This window comes from Brachyistius frenatus, unplaced genomic scaffold, assembly GCF_029030835.1.
Source record: "Brachyistius frenatus isolate BFR_SWC_R1_liver_20210118 unplaced genomic scaffold, ASM2903083v1 Contig_40, whole genome shotgun sequence".
NCBI classification, from domain to species: Eukaryota; Metazoa; Chordata; class Actinopteri; family Embiotocidae; genus Brachyistius; species Brachyistius frenatus.
The window spans coordinates 4,475-28,036 of record NW_027210639.1 but is presented as its reverse complement, the minus strand read 5'-3'; the positions used below and the strand labels follow the sequence as shown (position 1 = coordinate 28,036).

At 40.7% G+C, this 23,562-nt stretch overlaps 1 protein-coding gene across 1 annotated transcript in view; it reads left to right on the top strand.

Moving 5' to 3' along the window:
* The window catches only part of gask1a (golgi associated kinase 1A), a 49,969-nt gene extending 27,061 nt beyond the window's left edge, over positions 1 to 22,908 (top strand). The window contains exons 2-6 of the mRNA XM_069702077.1: positions 1,239 to 2,354; positions 4,010 to 4,426; positions 12,776 to 12,898; positions 17,433 to 17,536; positions 21,279 to 22,908. Coding sequence (XP_069558178.1) covers positions 1,239 to 2,354; positions 4,010 to 4,426; positions 12,776 to 12,898; positions 17,433 to 17,536; positions 21,279 to 21,483 — 1,965 coding nt within the window. The 3' untranslated portion in view covers positions 21,484 to 22,908. The remainder of the gene's footprint in view (positions 1 to 1,238; positions 2,355 to 4,009; positions 4,427 to 12,775; positions 12,899 to 17,432; positions 17,537 to 21,278) is intronic.
* Positions 22,909 to 23,562: the final 654 nt, after the last annotated feature.

Sequence of the window (23,562 nt, the reverse complement as noted above, 5' to 3'; positions counted from 1 at the left end):
CTAAAGTCGCTTCTTCTTCTTAGTTTTCTGGCGGTCCATCTGAAAATAATCCCTCATTAATGAGAAAATAAGCCTCAAAAAGCTGTGTTTTTGGGGGCGTGTCTGTTTGATTGACAGACCTGTGGTGCAGTTAGTTTACGGCTATCTGAGGGCGGAAGGCATCGTCGGGTTTCTAGTCAGACCGAGTCAGATCCACCACTCGCTCCTCCCCACCTTATCCAAATATGCTTCTGGCTCCAAACTGCTCGGAACTAGCAGGATGGCGACGGACGTTTACAAACAAATGGGTGATGCCACTGTTGGTTGTCGCTCGATTGGATCTCATCACTTGTGATATATAATACAAACAGTCAGTCAAGAATATCAGATTCTGATTGGATATGCAAAACATCAGATATGGACTAGACGTGGAGAATGTAAACCCAGTTTATTTGTAGTTTTGGCTCGGATGTCTTCTGTCACATAGAATAAGTGTTGCTGGTGAGACTCCTTATGAAACAAACCCTTGAAAAATGGGACAACAATTCATTTGAAGGCTCTATTTTAGTTTTATTATTTGAGTTTCAGCTTCGTAGATTTATAGTTTTGCTGCCTCTGTTTAAACGCGTCAAACGGAAGGTGTGATATCAACAATCTCTAAAAGTTTAGCCCTTTAAACTCCTACAGCATCGGTTTTATAGAGCCTTCAGTGACAGTACAGGAAGCCATATTGCAGAAGCATAATGTGTGAAATATGGCTTCTCCCCCTTGCTGTGCGCTGTGTTCAGAAGGCAACTGAATTATGGGCATGCCACAATCGCATTGGACTCAGTTGGATAAGTCCAACTCTGCTGTAAACCATGAGAAGCACACAGCTTTATATTCCCCTCCTCACATGTTTGCATCATAAATAGGATTATTTAGCGCTCATCACTCTTGGTTTATAAGTTCCTGATTTGTTTTTTCTTGTTTCCATTATAGGGAAATAAAAGTCACACATCGGCAGTGTGATCTCAGAACAGAACAAAGTGCCAAATCACAATTTATTTTACTACTTCCTTTCCCTTGTAGAGTGTGAATCACAAGCAAAGAGATATCAGTGTAGCTGTTGGGTAAACCCACAGGAATCTGAGCACTTCTTTCTGTTTTGTACAAATGCTATTTGCAAAATCCATGTTCCCACTCCATTATAGTCATGGCTCAGTTGGTTTTCCACTAACTTGTACATGTGTTTCTCTTTGACCGTTTTTGTCCTGCAGGCCTGGCATCTGTGGTCAAAACTCTGCTGTGGTCAAAAATGGATTGTCCTCCTTTCCCCTCTCTTCCTCCTCTTCCTCACCATCTCCATGACGATGATCACTCTGCCCCTCTCTCTGCCCCCGGCCGACATCGACCGGCGGTCGTCCCGAGCTCTGAGCTCCACGGGGGAGTTGGGATCCAGACCCAGGATGGTGGAGTCGCATCCAGCCGCCAGTTTACAGCAGCCGCTCACTCAGATTCACAGTAGCAGTGGAGCAGAGACGTCTAAACGTTCAGCGCTACCTAAACCATTTGTGGACATCAAAGAGAAAAGTCACGGTCCTATACGAAGAAATAGATACAAAAGCAAAGGCATCGCCTCCAAAAGAAAAGAGATGTCAGGCTCAATCCAGCCAACCAGTCACCACCATCCTCATATGCCAGAGTCTATAGTCAACAGCACAGACCTAACGCACAGAATGAAGCCAAGCAACCACAGTGCAGCAGCAAAGCACACTGAGCAGACATACATTCATACTGAAAGGAGCAAATACTCAGCAGCACGTATGCCTGCAGCAGCAGAGAGCATAATAAGTCACAGAAGAGCTGCACACAGACAGGCAGGCAGATGGGAGGATAGAAACACAAACAGAAATGCAGGCAGAAAAACACAAGGCAGCCAGATAAGTGCAAAACTAATAGAACCTCACAAGACTATGGAAAAACACAGACGAGCAACAAAGCACTCTGGGAAATCTGACAACATGTGTGAAGAGCATCAGGCTGTGAAAAAGCCCCAAGGGGATCTGAAAAAGCACCATGATCTCTCGGAGGATCCATCTCAAGCGAAGGAGAATCCCGGGTCATTCGAACAGAGAAAGGCTTCGTTCAAACCCAAGAGAGTTGCGAAGAAAGATGACAGCGGCTGGTGTCGGAGCTTTAGTGAGCAGGACTTCCCAGACACTGACCACAGGAGGATCCGGATTAACGCTGAGCTGCAGCCTCTTCCCTGGCTCAGCAGGGATGATATCCAGAAGATGGAGCTCCTCGCCGGGGGGGAGGTGGTCAGCAAGGCCCGGGTGCCCGCCCACGGACGGGTGCTCCAAGTAGCACTGGATCCTCTCACACACCAGCAGGTACGTTGTTGGACACTCATTACAAGTTAAGGAGAACATTTTGAATTTCACAAAGTAACACTTTCACATAGCGTGACCATAAATATAACCATATTTCTGTGCACGGTTCCCAGCTAAAATATACAGGGAAATGATCTGTGATTATATTTGTACTGTATAATTATAGAAAAAACCTGTAGTAGACTGTAATTATATCATGATGACACTTCACCAGGTGGGGGCGGGGTTTTCTTTGCTGCTCTCTCTCTCCTTCTTTCACTGTTTTTGTGTGTGTCTTGTGTGTCTCGCTATGTTCGAGGCTAAACACGAACCGTGGACCTGCTTTTTGGTTACAACTCATCACTTGTTGGAACTCAAATACTACAGCCGACTGATGGTCATTATCAAAGAGAAACTCAGTGATTCAGTGGTAGGACCTGCAGACGCAGCACCGCAGCTGACAGGCTGCTGACACGCAGCAGATATGGATACACACACACAAGCTAAGACACGCATCAGAGGTGACGCACACGCCAGGTAGGCAGTGTGTCCCAGGCCTAAGTCCTCATTACAGCGGTTACCAGCATGCTGTATTCCCAGGTCTTCAAATGCTGCTGTTTTTTTTGGTGCGTCAGGGGTCAGGAACCAAAGCTGCTCTGTTGGGTTTAGAATTTCAAATGTCAGTGGTGACTGCATGCAAAACATAAAAGATAAGGCTGGTGATATTCTAAGATGTTTTCTTTCTCAAATCCCATTAAAGATTTGGAAACCAGCAATGAATATATCCTGGTGTTATGAGTGTATCAAATATGTGGATAATATTCGTCTGCGCCAAGGAGCTCTGCTGTTTTTAAAGACTATCACACTGAGGCACTTCATTATCATGATCACACCCACTGTAGTTTATTTGGACTCAGTCCCACACACACAGTCACCCTGCTAGAAGTCTTCATTAAAGCCCTAAATGTGGATTAATCCACCGCTGAAAATAATCCCCACCCAGCTCACTACTTCCTCCGGTTCCAGTCACGTTTTGCTGTCAGGATGTGTCTGGAAATATACTGAACCTTAACTACATATTATTAACCCACATTTAAAGATTTACATCTTCCGTGGGAATCAGTGGGTTTGTGAGGGCAAACAGGATGGGGTAATGAATGAGTCACAGATTTAAGACCTATCTGATTTTAGTCTTTTCATGGGACTTGTTTATAACAAAACTGCAGAATAATACCTGTTTTATCAAGTAAATTACCCTGACAGAAGTTAATGAAAAGAAGGGAAAGATATACTGTAGGGATGGGCATTTCAGGCAAAGTAATATTAGAAATTCGCTATTTTTAATCGTATACCACCCTCCACCCCGACCCCCGGTCAGCAACTAAGTTATTATACTTAACTTTAAGTTAAAGAGCCTAAATGCTTTGCATCATACAGTAGTATGAGTACAGGAGGGCTGTAGTACTCCCATCCCCTAGTCGCATATCAGATGTGTCGAAGACGTGTGTCAGACCGTGTTATTCATTAACAGCTGGATAGAATAAACATTATTTGATTGATTTCTAGAAATTCACATCATTTTTAACGAAATCCTTTCAACTAAATGTTACCGTGATTTTAGGAGTGATGCCTTTAACTAAACAATATCTGACTGTACTTCCTCATCATCGATGAAGACTTCCCATCATGGAGCTGGAAGCAGACGTGCAGCCACTCACAGCGAGCGCTGCGAGCAGGGTCACTGCTCCCTGGTCAAACGCCCCGAGGACTGGTTCGAGGTGTTCGCCTTCCACCTGGACAGAGTGCTCCGACTCAACAGAAGTCTCCCCACAGTTCTCAGTACTTTCCACAATGACGTTTTGCCCTACCGGTACATCGACGGCTCCCCCCGACCCGCCGTCTGGTGGGACCCTGACATCCAGCACCTCGCCGATGTAGACAACGACCAGAACTCGGTGCCGCTCAGCTGGGTGCAGTACCAGAAGCTGCTACGGGCCCGCTGTGGGAGTGAAGCAGACCAGAGGTCGGCGCCTTGTGTGGGAGTCCACCACTCGGAGTGGGGCAGACTGGCTCTGTTTGACTTCTTATTACAGGTAAGACATTCTGTATCTTCCATAACAACACACTCTTTCAAACAGCTCTCTATGAGGGCGACAGGAGAGCAATAACAGTTCAGCAGCGAGGTGTGTGATAGTAGTATTAATGTGCAGGAATAACATTCAATCCTGTCGACATGTTGTTACATTCTACAGTCAGAAAAAGCATGTCGTTAATTATGAACCACCAAGCTGCCTTTAATTAGCTATGTTGAAGGGGTGAAAGGTTGCGGTGTACAGCATATATAATGTACAGAACATTGATTCTCTATAAGCCTGCACACACAAGGCTTTATGCATGTAGGAATGAGGCTGCCATTGGAACTGCATTTGCAAGTTTTGCAAATGTGAATGTTCTTTTTCCTCTTACTTTCATTTCTCTTCCCTTGTTCAGTTACTTAGAGTGCAGTTCGGGGATGTAATATGGGTCGGTAAAAATGCCTCTGCTCTTCTAAATACACTGTTATGTCATCTGTGTTTAATGCATCGCCAGCAGTTTTTGTATCGTTTTCCTGGTAGCCGATAGCTTCAATTATTGCATCTGTACAAGTTTACATGCAGTATTTGCGCTCAGCATATCGTGGGCCAGAGAGGTCAAGTGTATCCCAGCATGCAGTGGGAGTGAGTAAACACTTCAAGGAAATCGCCCAGTGTGTGCATCTCATGCAAGCAAGATACATTTTACAGAAGTATGTTTTTGTTTAGTCCTTCATTGTAATATTATTGATACTACTAAGGTTACTAATACTAATACTAATACTAATACTAGAAGTTGACATGAAGTAAATTGTTCAGACTTGTAATAGACTTTTTAACAGCAGCGGAACATATCACAAGCCGGTCCTCTGTTTGTTCAACGGGTGTTTGATAACTCGCTGGTAGAGGTCTCCCTTACTGACAAATCTTTTTGATTAAAAAGCACTTCGACTCGAGTAAAATACAACCTCTGTTCCATTTAACTTTCTCCATGGTGGCTCTCTGTGTGTGTGTGTGTGTGTGTGTGTGTGTGTGTGTGTGTGTGTGTGTGTGTGTGTGTGTGTGTGTGTGTGTGTGTGTGTGTGTGTGTGTGTGTGTGTGTGTGTGTGTGTGTGTGTGCGTGTGTGCAGAGCAGAGGAGAGGTTCACTGCCGACAGAGGCGGCTACAGATACACTGTGCGTCCCTAGTAATTACTTCAGTCATTCACTTCAGTCAGGCACGGACGTCATTTGTGGATTGTGTGCATGACTGTCACAGTTTAGAGGTCGGCAGTGCTGCCTCGTTCGGGACTTACATTTAATTCCTTGCATTGGCAAACCAAAGCATTACCGCCCAACCTTAAAGTCCTCGTTAGGTTCAGGTTACGGGAAGCTCAAGGTCACACGTCAAGGTTATCTACTAGAATTATATACTCAAATCTCCTTTCAAACCGTTGGCGGTCAAGTTGCATTTTGAGTTTTGATAAGGAAGGGAAATGTGCATATACACATATACACACATATATATATATATTTATTTATTTATTTTTTATGATCCTGATTCTTTTTTTTTTTTTATCAACCCTAGGTCTCAGAAAGTTACGTGAGTGTAATGTTTTTAAAGTAGAAATAAAGAAAAACATCCCCACACACACACAGGAGGCAGAATGGTTGGCTTGAAAGCAAAGCCTCTTGTTCTGTGGTTGTTTAGTCATTTGAGTCGCAGGCGTCCAAACTTCCAAAAATCTGCATGAACATTTGATGCTGGCAGAAACGTCTCAGCAGATAGTTGTGTCCTTGTGATGAAAAGGAAGGGCAGAGCTTTTTTAAGGATCCAAAAGGCTTGTGTGTCCTCAAGCATTTCAACAGGACTTAGAAAATAAAGTCTGTGGTTCCCAACCTCAGTTCTTCAGAGAAAAACACACAGATCTCAATGACTGCATTAAAGAGACCCTGCATTGAAATCCCACTGCTTACAACAAGGACTTACAAGATAGATTATTTACAATATACTGTATAATGGCTCTATAATGCAATTAAATTGTCTGGCTTTGATTCATAGCAGCGCGGCATAAGCACCAGGATTTGGACGAGGATCACTAGAATATTACAGTGGTAATTCTTGATGGTGCAGATTTAATACAAGCTGATCATAAATTAATCTATAGGTTATATCACAGAAAACTCCCCAAATAATAGGTGGATACTGATTGTATGAAGAGTCTGTGTTTGCATGGTGTTCGTACATATGGAATTGTTCTTTCCCTATTTTTTGAGGCACAACACAAATGCAAAGTAGGTGTAGGCTAGCATTGTTTGGTATTTTGGTGAAGACAAGCGTGGCACAGTGGTAAAGTAGGAGGATTAGATAATTAAATGGTGTGTCAAAACAATATTAATTGTTTTTGACATTTTGCCGGTTAACTGTTTGTGGCTACGCTTCAAATCGCAGTGATATTAGGCGGACATCCACTAAACTCCAGTGATGTGACTTTCTCTCTTTCTCCTTTTGATCGCATGTCCCAGACTGAATCCAACCGATCACCTTTGTAGTATTTTCAAGAAAAATTAGAGCAGCAAAACCCCTCCAGCAAAGAGCAGATGAAAAAAAATCAGATGTAACGAACGGCAGAACATTTTCTACACAGATCTTTGAGGTTAGCATCCGTCATTACATTCAAGGTGGACATACAAAACATTAAGAAATAAAACTATAGAATCTCAGTAATCCAGAATGGACTGCTGGTTCTTCTTTGTGGACCCTTCATTATAGTTCAATTGGCTTCATTCTTTTATGCCTTCAGCTGAAAACAAAATGATCAGAATCTGTAATCATTTGAAATTTCAGTGACAATGAGCAGGTTTGTACTCCTGTTTTATTATCCTGCTGTACAGAAGGGGTTTATTGTCGAACATCTCACGGTATTGTCGAACACATCACCGCTATTTTCACGTTTCACTTTTTCTCAGTGTTGAGTTGGCTCTGACACGCTCCACTTCCACTGCAGCAGCAGCGCCCTGCCGCTGGTTTTACAACCTCCAGCAGTAATTTGGACCTGCTTTGTTCTGTCTGCTTGCTGAGATGGAATGTGTATCTAACGCCCATCTATAATGTGTGTGGGGTTGAGCATGAATAACTCATGAGGCAGCTCTCTCCCCCTTGCTGCCAGAAGTCAATCCCTGTAACAGGGCCAAGCTCTAATAGCCTCCTATTGATCTGCTGAGAGCCGATGAGAGCGCCTCTGAACACTTGTTCCTACCTGCTCCCTTAACACCTCCCTTGGCTCTGATAGCAGGGAACTAAACACCAGAAGCATCAGGAAGAGCAGTGTGAAGGACACACTTTCACACACACACACACACACACACACACACACACACACACACACACACACACACACACACACACACACACACACACACACACACACACACACACACACACACACACTCACTCACTCACAAAGAGGACACCCTGGGGAAGAGAGGGGAACTGAGGATAAGATGACAGTTTGAGTGCAGGTTTTAAAGAATGAAAGGTACACTGCGAGGAAAATCAACCAAAGCTCAGCTTGATTGTGATGGACTCAGATTGTACTCTGAAATCATGCGGCGCAGTCAAACCAGTCTGCAGCCAGTAACTCAGGTTTGTCCTAAAAGCAGACACTCTATATAAGAGTAGTGGAAGGAGCAAACAACAGGATGGAGAGAAAAAAAGCAGATCATTTTGATTTTAGAAACACAGGATTAAAAGGTTTGTCCTATCTGGGAAGTCTGTTTATTGGTTGATGGATATATTCAGTTGTCTTTATGGTCATGCTGGAGAAAAGCTCTTGAAGTGTCCAGGAGCCCGAAGGTACCACAGGTCAGTCGGTAGAAAATAAAAATGATTCAAACTGGGTTATGTCTGCTGCTATTTTTAGAAGGAGGTTAAAGCTCTTAGAAATAGAGAGGCCACATGTACTGGCGTGACAATAGATGTACTGTAGCTTTGCTGTGCTCTTGCTTCACTGCAGATTTTTAGAACAGGATCCACAACATCAGTGTCTGACTCATTGTTGGAAGGCTGTTCACTCTCTGATTTGGAGTTTTGATCAGGTGGAAGTAAAGCTTGTCAGGTTTTTGCTTGAGCTTTTCAAAATTTCACTGATGAGGACAAGTCATTCATTTTGGCCATACAGTAGAAAAGCTATTGCTGATTGACTTTTATTTGAATTGATTTAGAATGGAAATTACCCAAAAATATCGTAAGTGTTAATCCTAATGAAAATAATAAAGCGACAAACTTTTTCTTGCCAGACCTCTTTGCAAATTCAGGGTGAGAGCAAGTCTGTGGTCAGACAGTCAAACAAATGATATCCCATGTTCCTTCCTACGACTCTTCTTTGACCGCGATGGAAAACGTCATGACATCAAGTCACGATCTGAGGGAGAATTCATGAGGACATAAGACAAGGCAACTACGATGAGAACCTGAGAAGAGAATGTGACTGCATTCATACAAGGTTGCGTAAAGGATGGATATTATTTTGCGTGGATCAGCCGTCGTGACACTACAGGGTTCTAAAGATAAACTACTAAAAGCGCATCGTTGCATTTATCCATGTTTTTTGTTTTTTTTTAATCTGGACAATCTCACCCATAAAGTCCCATAATAAATCATCTTAATCAACTTCAACCTGCTGTCAGGCAGTGTGGCTGCTTTAATCCGTTAATATGGGCACCGATATTAAAATATGTGCCACACATCCTGTGTGTCCCTATGTGTCCCAGGAGCTTTGTGATAGCTCACTTGTCATTTGCCGTTTGATCCTGGTTGATGGACCGATCGGTGCCAACCTGCCCTCCTCTCAGGATTTTTATCCAGTCGGGAATCGTGCTGGCAGCATCGCTGCAGATCATCACACCCTGGACACACTGGTCAAACTTCTCCCCTCCGGTAGCTGCTGCACAGCACTGAGCACCAAAACAAGCAGACACAAAAACAGTTTCACTCTGATGAGCAATTAACACCAGACACGTGTGAACCCCTGAGCAATAACAGTCTTTTCTAATTGCACCACTTTTAGCAATTTACACACACACACACATCCACACACACACACTCTCTCTCTCACACACACACACACACACACACACACACACACACACACACACACACACACACACACACACACACACACACACACCTTGTACACAGTTGTTTTTGACTGTAGTTAGATTGGGTTTACAGTGACCCCTCGCTATAACGCGGTTCACCTTTCACGGTCTCGCTGCTTCACGGATTTGCATCGTGCATTGTGTTCTGCATTCTGATTGGCTAAACAGTCTCTCCGCTTCTTCTCTACCTGTTTGTCAATAACGTTGCGGTTTAATATGTACACGTACGTAAAACAGCTTGCCAAATTAAAAATAATCGATGGTGGCATGTCGGTTTATAAGAATCTTTTTGCCCAGAAGAAAAAAGAGCGACAACAACTACCGATAACTATGTTCTTCTCTTGAAAAACCACACCTGCACCGCCGGCTTTAGAAGAAAGAACCGCTGCAGAGCGGAGTCAGGATGCAGCGGCTCAGTCAGAAGAGCAGTGAAATACACGAGTCACTATTTGTCCTACTGTACTTTGTATTTGTTTTCATAATCATTTTTCATTTCCTCCCGTTCTAATCCAATGACTCGGGTCGCAGTGGGGCGGTGCCGATCTCAGCAATTTGAAGCCTTCAGTTCGTATTGATGATTCAAATTATTATTTTACAGTACAGTAGTTATTTGTAAAAAAAACACATTTATACAGTACTTTTATTTGTTAAACAAATGCTTGGGCCTGTAAAAAGGTTTTGTTCTTTGGTTTCAATGTATTATGGAGTATTTCATTGTATAATAATTGTAAAAAAAATAAAGGTTACTACTTCACGGATTTCACCTATCACGGTTTCTATTTGGAACGTAACCCCCGCGATAAACGAGGGTTCACTGTATTTCATTGTATAATAATTGTAAAAAAAATAAAGGTTACTACTTCACGGATTTCACCTATCACGGTTTCTATTTGGAACGTAACCCCCGCGATAAACGAGGGTTCACTGTATTTATTTGAAGTAATATTGATTATCAATTAGTAGTTTTCACTATTGATGAATTTGTTGATTGACAGGAATATTGATTCCGGAGTCAATGAATATGTTAACCATGAATAATACTGACCATTGATTAATTTTGCTATTGTTAATAAGCAGTCCATGTTTGTGTCAGCTAAACTAAAATAGTGAACAATATAAATATGTTGGTGAAACATCAGCTTGTTACCATGGTCACAAAGAGCATGTTAGCCGGCCATTTAGCCTTGTTTAGCATGCACACTGACATTTTTGATTACTTAATATTGTCCCACTGGAATGAATACTTCTGCTTTGTATTAATACGTAGTAGCATTTGTTAAACAGGAAGAACTGAGTCAGTCGTTTGAAACTGGCTGACTAGTGAACACAGAAGTTCAAAATGAAACCGCGTAGCAATGAGCAAAGAGGATGCTGATGAACAAGAGAGCGAGTGTAAAGATAAAGATAAAAAGGTTGGAATGAGTTGGAAGATGTGATAATATGATAATTACAAAGTGCCTCATTGGGCTGAATATGGAGAGTTGCGTGCAAAAAGGTATTTCTTGGAAATCCGATTCAGCTGATACTTTTCCCAGTTTGTTGTACTTTTATTTTGTCCGGACTTTGACCACAACAGAGCTCCACATGCTGCTGTTCCCTGAAGATCGCTGGTGTTAAGTGACAGTGAAAGTCAATATTGGCTCAGTCTCCACAACGCTGCTGGACCGAGCTCAAAAAATCAAGCGTATTTCAGTGTGGGAGTGAAATGTGGTAGCAGGGTGAGAAGTCTGTTAACAGTGAGAAGAAACAGCGGAAGTGTAGCTTTACTGCACAACAAAACACCTCGCTCACACACACACACACACACACACACACACACACACACACACACACACACACACACACACACACACACACACACACACACACACACACACACACACACACACACACACACATATACTGCTGACCTGAGGGCACCAGGATCGTTTGAGTCACCAGTGCGCACAATGATGCATACAAAACAAAACAAAACAAAACAAAACACTACATATACAAAGAAACCATCACAAACAGTCAACCTGAGGGCTGATCTCATCAAGGCTGCCTCTGTTTGTTCCTCACTTTGTCAGTTTTTCTCACCTTAACAGCAGGGACTGAATCACATGTTCTTCACACCGACGAGATCAGATTTTTCTCGGCTTGTTAATCGTTTTTCTCGTTGCAGTGTGCGAGAACCTCTCGGCAGCTGCCTGCATGACTTTTCTACCCACACTGGAGCCATGAGGTTGCTGTAAATTGTTTAAGTTGTTAAATACAACAAGGTCCTGTATTTGTAGTTCTGCTATAATATCTATAGCAAATAAGACTATCCTACACTCAGCTACGGAAATGTGTAAACCTGAGCCTGTTATGAGGCGTGTTTATAAACGGACCCAAATGCAGACACACAGCAAAGTTTCTTTTTGGAACCAGGTATTTATTTCTCCCAGGCAGATAGCAAACAGGAAACACACCAAAAGTCTGAGTCCAACAGGGAGGAAGAAAAACCCTCCTCCTCTGATTTCCTCTCCGGTTCAGAGGAAAAACTCCGTCCACAACGTGGACAGCTGTGATCACCAACACGAACCAGTCTCTGAAGTCCAAATGCGCATGTATGCACTCCGAGCCGGAAGTTGGCTCCTCCGCGAACGCGGCTGGCAGGCTGACAGACAGACAGGCAGGCAGAACGCAGCGGGGGCGTGGCTTCGCTGGAGGAATCCCGAGGTCCTCCTCAGCGAGCGACAGGCTGATGTAGCTGGGTGGACGTGTTCGCACACTAAATTCCAAATGTAATCCAGTTTTGCAAACCTGTAAAGTTACTCGTCACTTTAGCATCACATTTCACCGTCAGAGTCATGATGACAAGTTTAGAAAAAAAAGGACAAAAATTTCTGCAGCAGCACCAGAGAGTCATTTGTGTTACATTCGTAATACTGTGAAGTCCACATTGCAGGAATCGAATACCAAACTTTTCTGAAGTCACTGATATATCTATGACATTTATAAATCTCTTGAGCTAATGTCATGTTGGGTGGAATTTCCCTAAACCAAAGGCATGCCCCAAATATTCCCCACTCTAATCCAAGTTTTTGGACAATATGTGGAGCAGACCTTCATCTCTAGTGAACCGTGCTGTGAAATATAGTTGTAAACGTCGGCTCTTCCATATGATCTCACATTAAGAAATGTTTTTCTTTACACGGGAAAAGATAATGAACGGACAGACATTATGTGTGTGGTTTTTTTCAGGTAAATGACCGTCTGGACAGGTACTGCTGTGGTTTCACACCAGATACGACAGAACTCTGTGTGGAGAACCTGCTGCACGCAAAGTGCCACAACACCAAGGACTTGGTACTCGTTCACATCCTGGTACGTAACACAACCATTCCATTTGAGCCCTTCAGTTTTCCTTTGTGTGCCATTAACACTGATTTATGTCCAAAGACACTACAAGACACTGCTGGGTGTTTTCTCCCTATTTGCATTAATTGCACAAAGATAAATGAATTATCCTCAATGAAAATATTGATATTTATTTTCAAATCATATTTTTCCAAGCTGTTAATGTTTAAATAGTAGGATAAAAGATAAAAGACATTTTGATTTGTTATTGCAGGAAAGCACGGATATTATTAATAGTTACATATCTTATCATATATCACATATCAAGTTCATTCATATGTGTCAGTGAGCCATGACAGATGTATTTTAATTTGGCTCTTTTTATGAGCCTTTTTTTTCATTTGCACATAAGAAAAGGATAAAACTGAATGTAAATGCAGAATATTCAGAATAATGTAAAAAAAAATTGTGAGCAATGGAAAAAAACTTTAAGCAGTGATGAGGTGAGAGCTGTCAATCTCAACTAAAACGCAAACCAAAACCAAAAAGCCGTCTGTTTTTAAGCGTCAAAATAAACTCCCAGAAAATGTCAGTTCTGCTCTGACGTTCAGTTCTGCATTTCATTAAGATAAATTTGGGACTATTTGTTTTTATATTTTACTCTGCACTGTATATTGCACTGTAATTTTATCCTCCTCACTTTTATTCCCCTATTTGATCGTTCTTCTTACATTGTGTTGCCTTGCTATACAAATAGACTTGCCTTCCCTTTCATTGGACTGTGTCAGCATTTCTGGTTTTGGTTTCTCAAGTAAAAGATGCTCGACCACAAAAAGAATCATGTTGGAATGAGCCACCTGTATTTAATGCAGTTTAGGTCTAATGCTAGCTATATGTGAACATATTCTGACTGTATGTTAAACATATTACGTAAAATTCTCAACTGAGGATTAACTTTTACAGAAATTATCAATTTGAGAGCAATATTTTATACTTATTTTCTCTGTAACTACACAAAATTAAAACTAGCTCTACTCTTTCACTTTCATGCATTCCTTTCAATATTTTTAATTGTTTGTACCTTAATTTATTGAACACATAATAACTGATACAAAAAAAGAAAGAACAAACAAGGCACGATGACTGACAGCCTTCAAAAACAGTAAAAACTCACCTTCAGACTGCATTTTTGAACGATGAACATGTGTCAGGTCAGATGTCAGGAGACCTGTCATTCGCTACTTGTAACCTGTAATCTAGTACAACCTGTCTCAGGGTCGGGCGATCGGCGACTAAACCGGTACCCACACCAGTCTCCATTTATGGAGTCCGGTGAGGAGGGTGGCTGGACACCCTGGTGGAATTAAAATCAAGATTCATCTCTAAAGGGCGTATGAGCTCACATATGAGCCATCGGCCATCCAGCAACTTTCTTCAGCTTGCTGACACTGGATAGATGAAATTCATTAGCCCTGCAAAGCAATTAGTCTGGGAGAGGGACCTCTGATATAAACATCCCCCTTCCAATCCGCACCAAGCCAGCGTGGAAGGGTAGGCCTACAACCAGCATGGATAAATCACAAAGCCAAAGGCCCCCAGGCCCCAGCAGTTCTATTATCCCAGACCAAGGTGGCAGTCTGACCAGAAATGGTGCAGGGGGTGCTAAGAATCTCTGGGTAAAGACAGGCCACAAATGGAATCTTAATGTAGGAACGTATAATGTCAGGACACTGATGCAAGAAGAGAGACTCCTGGAATTGGAGGAGGAACTAGAGGGGGTCAAATGGGACATCGTAGGAATCAGCGAAGTACGTAGGAAGGGTGAGAAGTTTGAAGAACTAAAAAGTGGACACCATTTTTTCCATATTGGATTGAAAGACAAAAGTCAAGCAGGGGTAGGTTTCATTGTGCATTGAAACCTAGCAGGAAATGTAATAGAAATAAAAGGAGTAAACAAACATCTGGCACAACTCACAAAAAATTAACAAACGATATAAAGTAAAGATTATTCAGGTGTATGCACCAACATCTACCCATGGGGATGAGGAAGTAAAACAACTCTATGAAGACATCGCAAACTTGTTAGAGGAAGGAAATACACAGTTTAAAATACTAATGGGAGACTAAGGTGGGGAAAAAAGAAGATGGAAGCAATTGGAAACTTTGGCACAAACCATAGGAACGACGGGTGATAGACTTGTGGAATTTGCTATAAGCAACAAACTGAAGATTTTGAATACCTTCTTTAAGAAGAGGGATTCAAGGAAATGGACTTGGAAAAGTCCAGATGGGAGAACAAAGAACAAAATAGACTTCATACTGTCAAACAAATTAAACAACATTCAAGATGTCACAACAACCAACAAAGCAAATATAGGTAGCGACCACAGAATGTTAATGTGCAAGTTGAAAATCAACACCCGTCTAGAGAGAATTAAACTGGTCAGACCCAAATACGACATCAATTTAGAAAATTTGAGTGCAAAATGCGAGAAATTTCAGCTGGAATTGGAAAACAAGTTTCAGGCACTGAATGACGGGGGGTGGGAGGGATTGCTCAAGATCTTTTGATGAATGGAACAAGCAGGTGACAGAAGTTATACAAGAAAGTACACTCAAAATCAGGAGGAAAGAAATCCAAAGCTAAAGATAACAAAATCTTGGACAACACTAGAAAATGAATGCAAAAGAGGAGACAGATGAAAATGGACAATACAGGCATTCAAAACGTAGAATGTATGGAGACATGCAAAACTATTCGAAAAAAATTGAGGGAAGATATTCGAACATACAATACCAATATGATACAGTCTACAATAGAGGAAAATGAAAGCTTGAAGAAGACCAAAAAGAAGCAAGCCCATGGGAAGCAGAAGATAACCAGCCTCCTTGATAACAACGGTGGAGAAATAACTGATCAAGACCTTATACTCAACAGAATAGAAGAATTCTATACACAACTTTATGACAGCAATAAACCAACAGAAGCCCCAGAAATAACTCAAGAAAATCTGCCATCTGTGACTGACTGGGAAGTTAAGCATGCCATCAAACATTTGAAACGGGGAAAAGCACCAGGCCCAGACAATATACTAATGGACACACTCAAAGAAGGTGGCGATATAGTTTGCACAGAGTTTGCGAAACTATTCTCCGCATGTATACAACAAGAGAAAGTACCGCAAGAGTGGAAAATATTCTGCACAAAAAAGAGGATAAGAAAGACTTGAAAAATTATAGGCCCATCAGTTTACTTTTGAACATCTGCAAACTTTTCACAAAGATTATCACCAACAGACTGGAAAGCAGATTAGATGAAAGCCAACCAAAGGAGCAGGCAGGTTTCAGAAGAAACTACTCAACAATTGACCACATACACACTCTAAATCAACTCAAAGAGAAGGTCCTTGAATACAACATCCCTCTATGTGTAGCGTTCGTCGACTACGAGAAGGCTTTTGATTCCGTAGAGACCCAGGTTGTATTGAAAGCTCTTCAAGAACAAGGCATTAGTGGTAAATACATTGCGTTAATAAGAGACATCTACTGTGACTGCACTACCACAGTGAAATTACATAAAGAAAGCAACAAAAATAAAATCAAGAAAGGAGTAAGACAGGGAGATACCATCTCACCCGAACTATTCACCGCAGGCCTTGAGAGCATATTCAAAACAACGGACTGGGAAAACAAAGGGATAAACATTGATGGACAACGACTAAATCACCTCAGATTTGCAGATGATATAGTACCAGTATCACATAACCTACAAGAATGAGAAACAATGCTCCAAGACCTTGATACTGCAAGCAGGAAATGTGGCTTAAAAATGAACACTAAAAAGACCAAAGTCATGGCAGGCACCGTAACGACACCCAAGACAATGAGTGTAAATGGTATACAACTAGAACAGGTGGAAGAATACATCTACTTGGGACAAAGATTCACCTTAACTGAGAAAAACCAGGAGGATGAAATAAGAAGGCGGATAAAGGCAGGATGGCAAGCATTTGGGAGACACAATGCAATCATGAAGAGAAACCTCCCAATATGTCTAAAGAGGAAAATATTCAACCAATGCATCATACCGACTGGTATGACATATGCTTCAGAAACATGGACACTGACAACTAAAATGGAAAAGAAACTCTCCTCAGCTCAATACAATATGGAACGCAGCACACTAAATATCACATACAAAGATAGAAAAACAAACAGGTGGATAAGAGAACAAACTAAAGTACAAGACATCATGGAAACCAACAAAAACAGAAAGTGGACTTGGGCAGGTCATCTGGCCAGGCGAACGGATGGAAGATGGAGTACAGAAATCACGACATGGACACCAATAGAAGGCAAACGAAATAGAGGAAGACAGCGGAAGAGATGGAGAGATGAAATCCAACACTACTGTGGCATTGCCAACTGGTATAATTTCACAAAGGACAGAAAGTTGTGGGAACTCCATGCTGAGGCCTTCATCCTGCAGTGGACTGACAATGGCTGAACATGATGACGATGAACATGTGTCACCTCAGTGTGTGTGCGTGTGTGATTTCAGGTGAGGAAGGCAGATCCCTCCAGGCTGGTATTTATAGACAACGCTGGCAGACCCCAGCAGTCCACTGACAACCTCAACTTCAGGCTGATTGAGGGCATCGATGAGTGAGTACCAAGCACCATCTCCTTCCAGCAGGGAGGCTCGCCAAATTACACAGCACAGATTCGGAAAGTCATTTCGGCTCACAGCGGGCAGAAACACTGATACGAGGAAAAGTTTCTGGAGAAAATAAAACACATTTAATGACACATTTCCCTGGTGAACAGCTTTCAAATGAGGAGCACAGACACGTCCCACTGGAAGCTTGTTAGGGTTTTGTTATAATGACTTTCTGATTAGATCGGCGTGCTTTCAATTAGCCTAATATTCTATATGCTGAAAGAATCAGGTCTGATAGAAATTCCCCTTTGTCTGTCACTTAGGATTACTCAACTGCTACATAAAAACCTCTTAAATATCTTAAGCCTAGGCTTGAAAATGGATGGAAATAGAATGGTAAAGTCTTCCATTATTTCTCATCACTGAATCAGGTGGATAAATAAAAGGAAAAAGTTGTTGTTTTGACTACTTTTTATTTTCCTTCAAGTCTAACTAATTCTTGGATGATATTAACTAGTACGGTGCACGTTCAAAATATCCCGTTCGGCAGTGTGATTGACTGTGTAGCTTTGTAGAGTCAATCTTGCTGCAGTGAGGTGAAAAGCGCTCAGCTCCGTGCGCTGCGATGCTCTGTGGAACTGCAACTGCGTGGCGTGACTCTGCTCGAGAGCTGCTCGCCTGTTTATTCAAGTTTTTTAATATTAAAAGTGTCACAAGTCCAAATCAGTGGATCATTTTCCCTGAATTTTGGACTTCAGCAGGCCGCTGTAGGGGCGGGGATGATTTGTGTTGTTTTTTTTTAATATTTTTTTTATCAATACTCTTAATGGTTGTTCTTGGAATATTTATATTTAAAATATGACAAAATATTGATTTTACAGCAGTGACAGAAAGGTACTGTAAACACAATAATATTTCACTAATAGGCCTGACATACATACATACAATGCTGAGTGAAGGTTTGACAGAATGAAGAACAGACATTAGTTACCATTTTCAGTCACTATACAGTCCATGGTCACTGCTCTGTCCTTCTGCCTCTGCTACAGGTGGAGGGAGGATGGGCTGGTTGCAGAGGACAGCAGATAGAGTTTGACCAATTTTTAAAAAAAACATCAAAAACTAAAACCCCGTTGTAAACTGTTAATAAAAACAGAATGCGATGATTTGGAAATCATGTTGACCCTGAAAATATACTGAAGACAACATATCAAACGTTGAAAGCAGAGAAATTAGATATATGCCTGTTTTGAATTTGATGGCAGTGTTGCATCACCTCTTCTTTTAACAACACTGTCAATGTCGGAAATGAGAAGAGCAGTTTCTGGAGTTTTTAAAGTGAAATGTTGATCCATTCTTGCCTGATATACGATTTCAGCTGCTCAACCGTTGAGGGTCTCCTTTGCCGTATTTTTTTGTTTTATGATGTGCCAAAGTTTTTTTTTAATTGGAGACAGGTCTGGACTGCAGAAAGGCCACTTTAGCACCTGGACTCTTCTATTACAGACCCATACTGCTGTAATATGTGCAAAATGCAATGTTATCTGGATGGCAGCATATGTTGCTCCAAAACCTGAATATATCATTCAGCATTAATGGTGCCTTTCCAAATGTATAAGCGATACATGCCATATGCACCAATGCTCCCTCACATGCTATTACCCGCACCCTCAGATGCTATTAGTTAAGCACTATTAAGCATTACTAACACTTAATTATTTTAATAAGTATTAAGAAACTGTTAACAATGTCTCTTGTGAAATTTAGTAAGGGTTTACATGTTGATTAAGTACTAATAAATGTTTATTTTAGGATGATGATGATGATCCACTTATTGTCCATTATACAACTCGTGACTTATTTTTAGTAAATGTTGAAATCAGTGGACACACTCAATGGTATTTCTGTCGAGGTTTGCTTGTTCCTTTGTGTTCATACAAACATACCTAAATTCATAAGCTAACCTATAAATGATCATACACGTCTTACACAATAATTTAAAATGCATTTTAATGCATTACTTAACCATATATCCTTCAAGGAACTCTTCATAAAGGCATCAGAGTGCTGAATAAGCATTACTTAACCATAATTAACCATTTATGCTTTGTGTGACCCCTATGGTAATGTAGAAAAAATTACCCTGAAGTGACACTTCACAAGTGATCGAGAGTTTACTTAACCATCATTAAGGATTTATTAATGCTCTTTGTGAGAGTTATTGGAAAGCTAAAAAAAAAAACAGGTATCTTTTAAGTAATACCTCATGAATACACAAGAGTGCTGAGTAATCCAATTTAAAAAATAATTCTTAGCATAGCACCAAATCACAACATAAGTCATATCATAACAGTGTCATAGAGAGGAACCCAACAATTTAAGAATTTCCACCAGCAAGTATTTGGTGACAGTGAAAAGGAAACAGGAAGAGACATCATGAGACTCAGAGGTGTGTGGCCGTCAGCATTGTTTATACTTAAGATAGCCATTTATTAATGATGTTTGTGACTCTTATTGTAAAGTTGAAAACATTTCTCCTGAAAGTAACACTTCATAGATGCACAAGTAAGCAGAAAAAGCATTACTTAACCACAATTAACCATCTATTAATGTTCTTTTATGACAATCACACAGCTGTTAGTGGGGAAAAAAATGAAATAACTACTTTTCTTTTTCAAAAATATAAAAAAGATTTATGTTCCTGGAATCTAGTTTTTTAAAAAGCTCTGATTTAGCAGACCCATGATGCCCAAAAAGCGCAAAATTATAGGAGGAAGGAGAACTGCATAGAAAGACACAAAACTTCTGGATTGAGAAGGCATAAAGACAATAAGATGTAATGGTGGCATACAAAGAGAGTAGAAGAGAGAGGAGAGGAGAGGAGCACCATAGTCATTGAGTTTCTACTTTTGGAAACTCTAGGAACCACAGAAAGGCCAGCATTCTGAGATCAAAGCATCCTGTTTTTTAATATATACACAGTGGTGTGAAAAAGTGTTTGCCCCCTTCCTGATTTCTTATTTTTTGCATGTTTGTCACACTTAAATGTTTCAGATCATCAAACAAATTTAAATATTAGTCAAAGATAACACAAGTAAACACAAAATGCAGTTTTTAAATGAAGGTTTTTATTGTTAAGGGAGAAAAAAAATCCAAACCCACATGACACTTTTTCACACCGCTGTGTATATATATATATATATATACAGCGATGTATGTAAGATCTTTATGATAGTATGGAGCTTGGCCTTTCACAGCCTTTCACAGCTTTATAATGTAGAAGAGTTTTGAATTCAATTCTTGATTTTATGAAAAGCCAACAAAGTGAAGCTAACGTTGGAGATATATGGGGCTCTTACAGGGCTCACACTCACATTCACACCTATGACCAATTTACAATTAAATATGTAACATTAAAAACATACAATGTATGGATTACCTTAAAATTTCGAGTGAATTCCAAAAGAATAAATCATTTTTGTTTCTTCTTGTGCTAGCCTTCAGTGAACTGATTGGCTTTATTTCAGCATTTTAAAATGTTCTGTACAAATCAGGTATAGTATCATTATTTTCTCCCTGCCAATTAAAAGGCTGCGAGAAAATCTAAATAATAAGTTGTTTGTTCTATATTCTGGTGTGTAATGACCATTTCAACCTCTAGGGTCCACTAAAGTGGCTGTTTTTCTGGGCTGTAAACCAGCACTGACGCTACAACACATCAAAACCCAAATCTGTTTCTCTTTTCAGGTTTCCAGAGAAAGCCGTGTCGGTGCTCCGGTCAGGCTGTCTGGAAGGTCTTCTTCTACGCTCCCTTTACACAGACAGGAACTTCTGGGACAGCCACGGTGGAGCCGATGGTCTCAGGCCTCTCATCCACATTGTCGAGCAGAGGGGGAATATTCTCCTTCAACACATCGGGGACAAAAAGCTGCGGCTCAAGAGGGACCTGTGACCGAGCTGGCCAGGCATGATGGCATTTACTCTGTGTGATCAGGGAAAGTTCATTCTGGAGCAAAAGAGGCTGTGAAAGAACAGAATCCTGCAGAAATTAAGTCAGGTAATTCAAAATCACTTACCAGGTCAAATCTGAAAAGTTCAAAACTAGTCAAACTAGTGTTAAAGGTGATTTGTAATTTTTCGAAAATATTTTTGTCACTGAAAGGACACAAATACACATTTCTGATGGTAACTGTAGTGCAGAGCCGTCCAGGGGTCACACAGTTAAGTCAAATATTCATGTGAAAATCAGTGCGAACAGATTAATAAACCTTGCGGTGAGACTAATACCACAGGAATGGACTTCTGAAGTGTGTCCAAGTGGTGCACAGATCAAGCAAAAGGGATTGAACCAAAGGGGCTTATCCATGTCATTTTTTAAGAAAAGATGGACTTAATTTCACTGACAACATGAAATATAAACAAAAAAGAAACCTTTACAAAGGGAAAATTGTGCTCCTACATTTAAATACATTTTCAGTAGGAAATTTAACTTTGAACCAAAAGTTTTTGACTCACAACCAAAGATGTGTGCTTCACAATCAAAACTTTTTTTGACAATAAAGATGCTGGTCTCATCAGCATAATTCAAAACTATAAGGTATAAATTGTTTGTAATCCAAACAAGTTTATTAAGTTCATATATTTCCGCTTACAAAAAAATGCTCTTAAAACAGACTTTCATGCTTTTATAAAAAGGACACAAGAACACCTTCATAGACGCTCGCCAATCTTTCGAAGTTCGGCTGCCAACTTATTCCTCTAATAGCCTGACTGACCTCTGGTGGCACTTGTTGTGCACGACAGTACATGAATTATGAATTTTTCTTTCCCATCTTACCATCAAGCATCGTCTGTTGTCATTTGTTGCTGCTTCAGCCAGTATATATTTGTTCCGCACACAAAAGACAAAATGGGTCTGCTCTGGAAACACATTCAAATATAACCCTATGGTAACATATGTCAGTGTGTTTATGTAACGTAATTCATGCAAATGCCTTGTTAATCTGCACTATAGGAAACACGGCTGTTGCTCCTCATTCAGGATTCTTGGTATTCATCACAACAACATTCACACTTCCCACTTGCACTTGCTAACATCTCACTAAAGGGAACTGAGACAAATGATTCCAACCATTTCCTTCACAACAGCAAATGTAAGAGCTGAATTTCTGCAAACAATTTAAATCCAAAGAAGCATTTATTTCCCTCCATTTTGATATTTTACAGCGCGAGCGGCAGATCGAGTGATTGATTTGGTTGTCTGGTTTTATGAGATAAGCTTTTAATCGAGGGATTAAAAAACGGCTGTCAGCAATCAGTTTTTGGACCAGATCCTGGAAGCCGTTTGATGAAAATGGACCATAAAAAAAAAATATATATATATTTCATTAGTTTTTTCAAAGTGCCTGTCATTGTTGAAATGCACAGCAGGGTACAGAAGCAAAAGAGGGGGAAAAAATGGAACGTAAATTGGAAGAAAATCAAGCATCTCTTGGGAAGGAACAGAGCTGAAGCTTCTCCGTCTGAGTGACACGTTTCTAAAGCTGAACTGTCACAAAACAGTATTTTGGTATTTGCTTCGTGTGAATAGTGCTGATGATTTTACTTGAAGCTGTTGTACGCCCGATCTGCTCTGAATTAAAATTCCAGTCATAATGGTAGTTTGTAGATTAATGACATTTTCTATGGCTCCCTCTTTCATCACTGAATAAATGGCTCTGATGAGAAACGGCTCAAATGTGTGAACCTGTCTTTATTTCCACTTGATGTTTTGCTTTTTTTTTTTTTTTTTGGCAAACCACCTAATGTGCGAGGGACGCTGCTGGTTTTTGCTATTTTAACACATTTTGATCGAGCTCATTAAGCCCCATCTGGATTATACCACATTTAATGCATTCATACATAAATAATAAAGTGTTAATACTGCACTGCTAAAGGACAGCGGTTAAAAGTAGCAGGATTTTTTTTTGTGTGCACTTTAGATCAGGGAATACAATGATAGGATTGGAATTTAAAATGCATAGAAACAAGA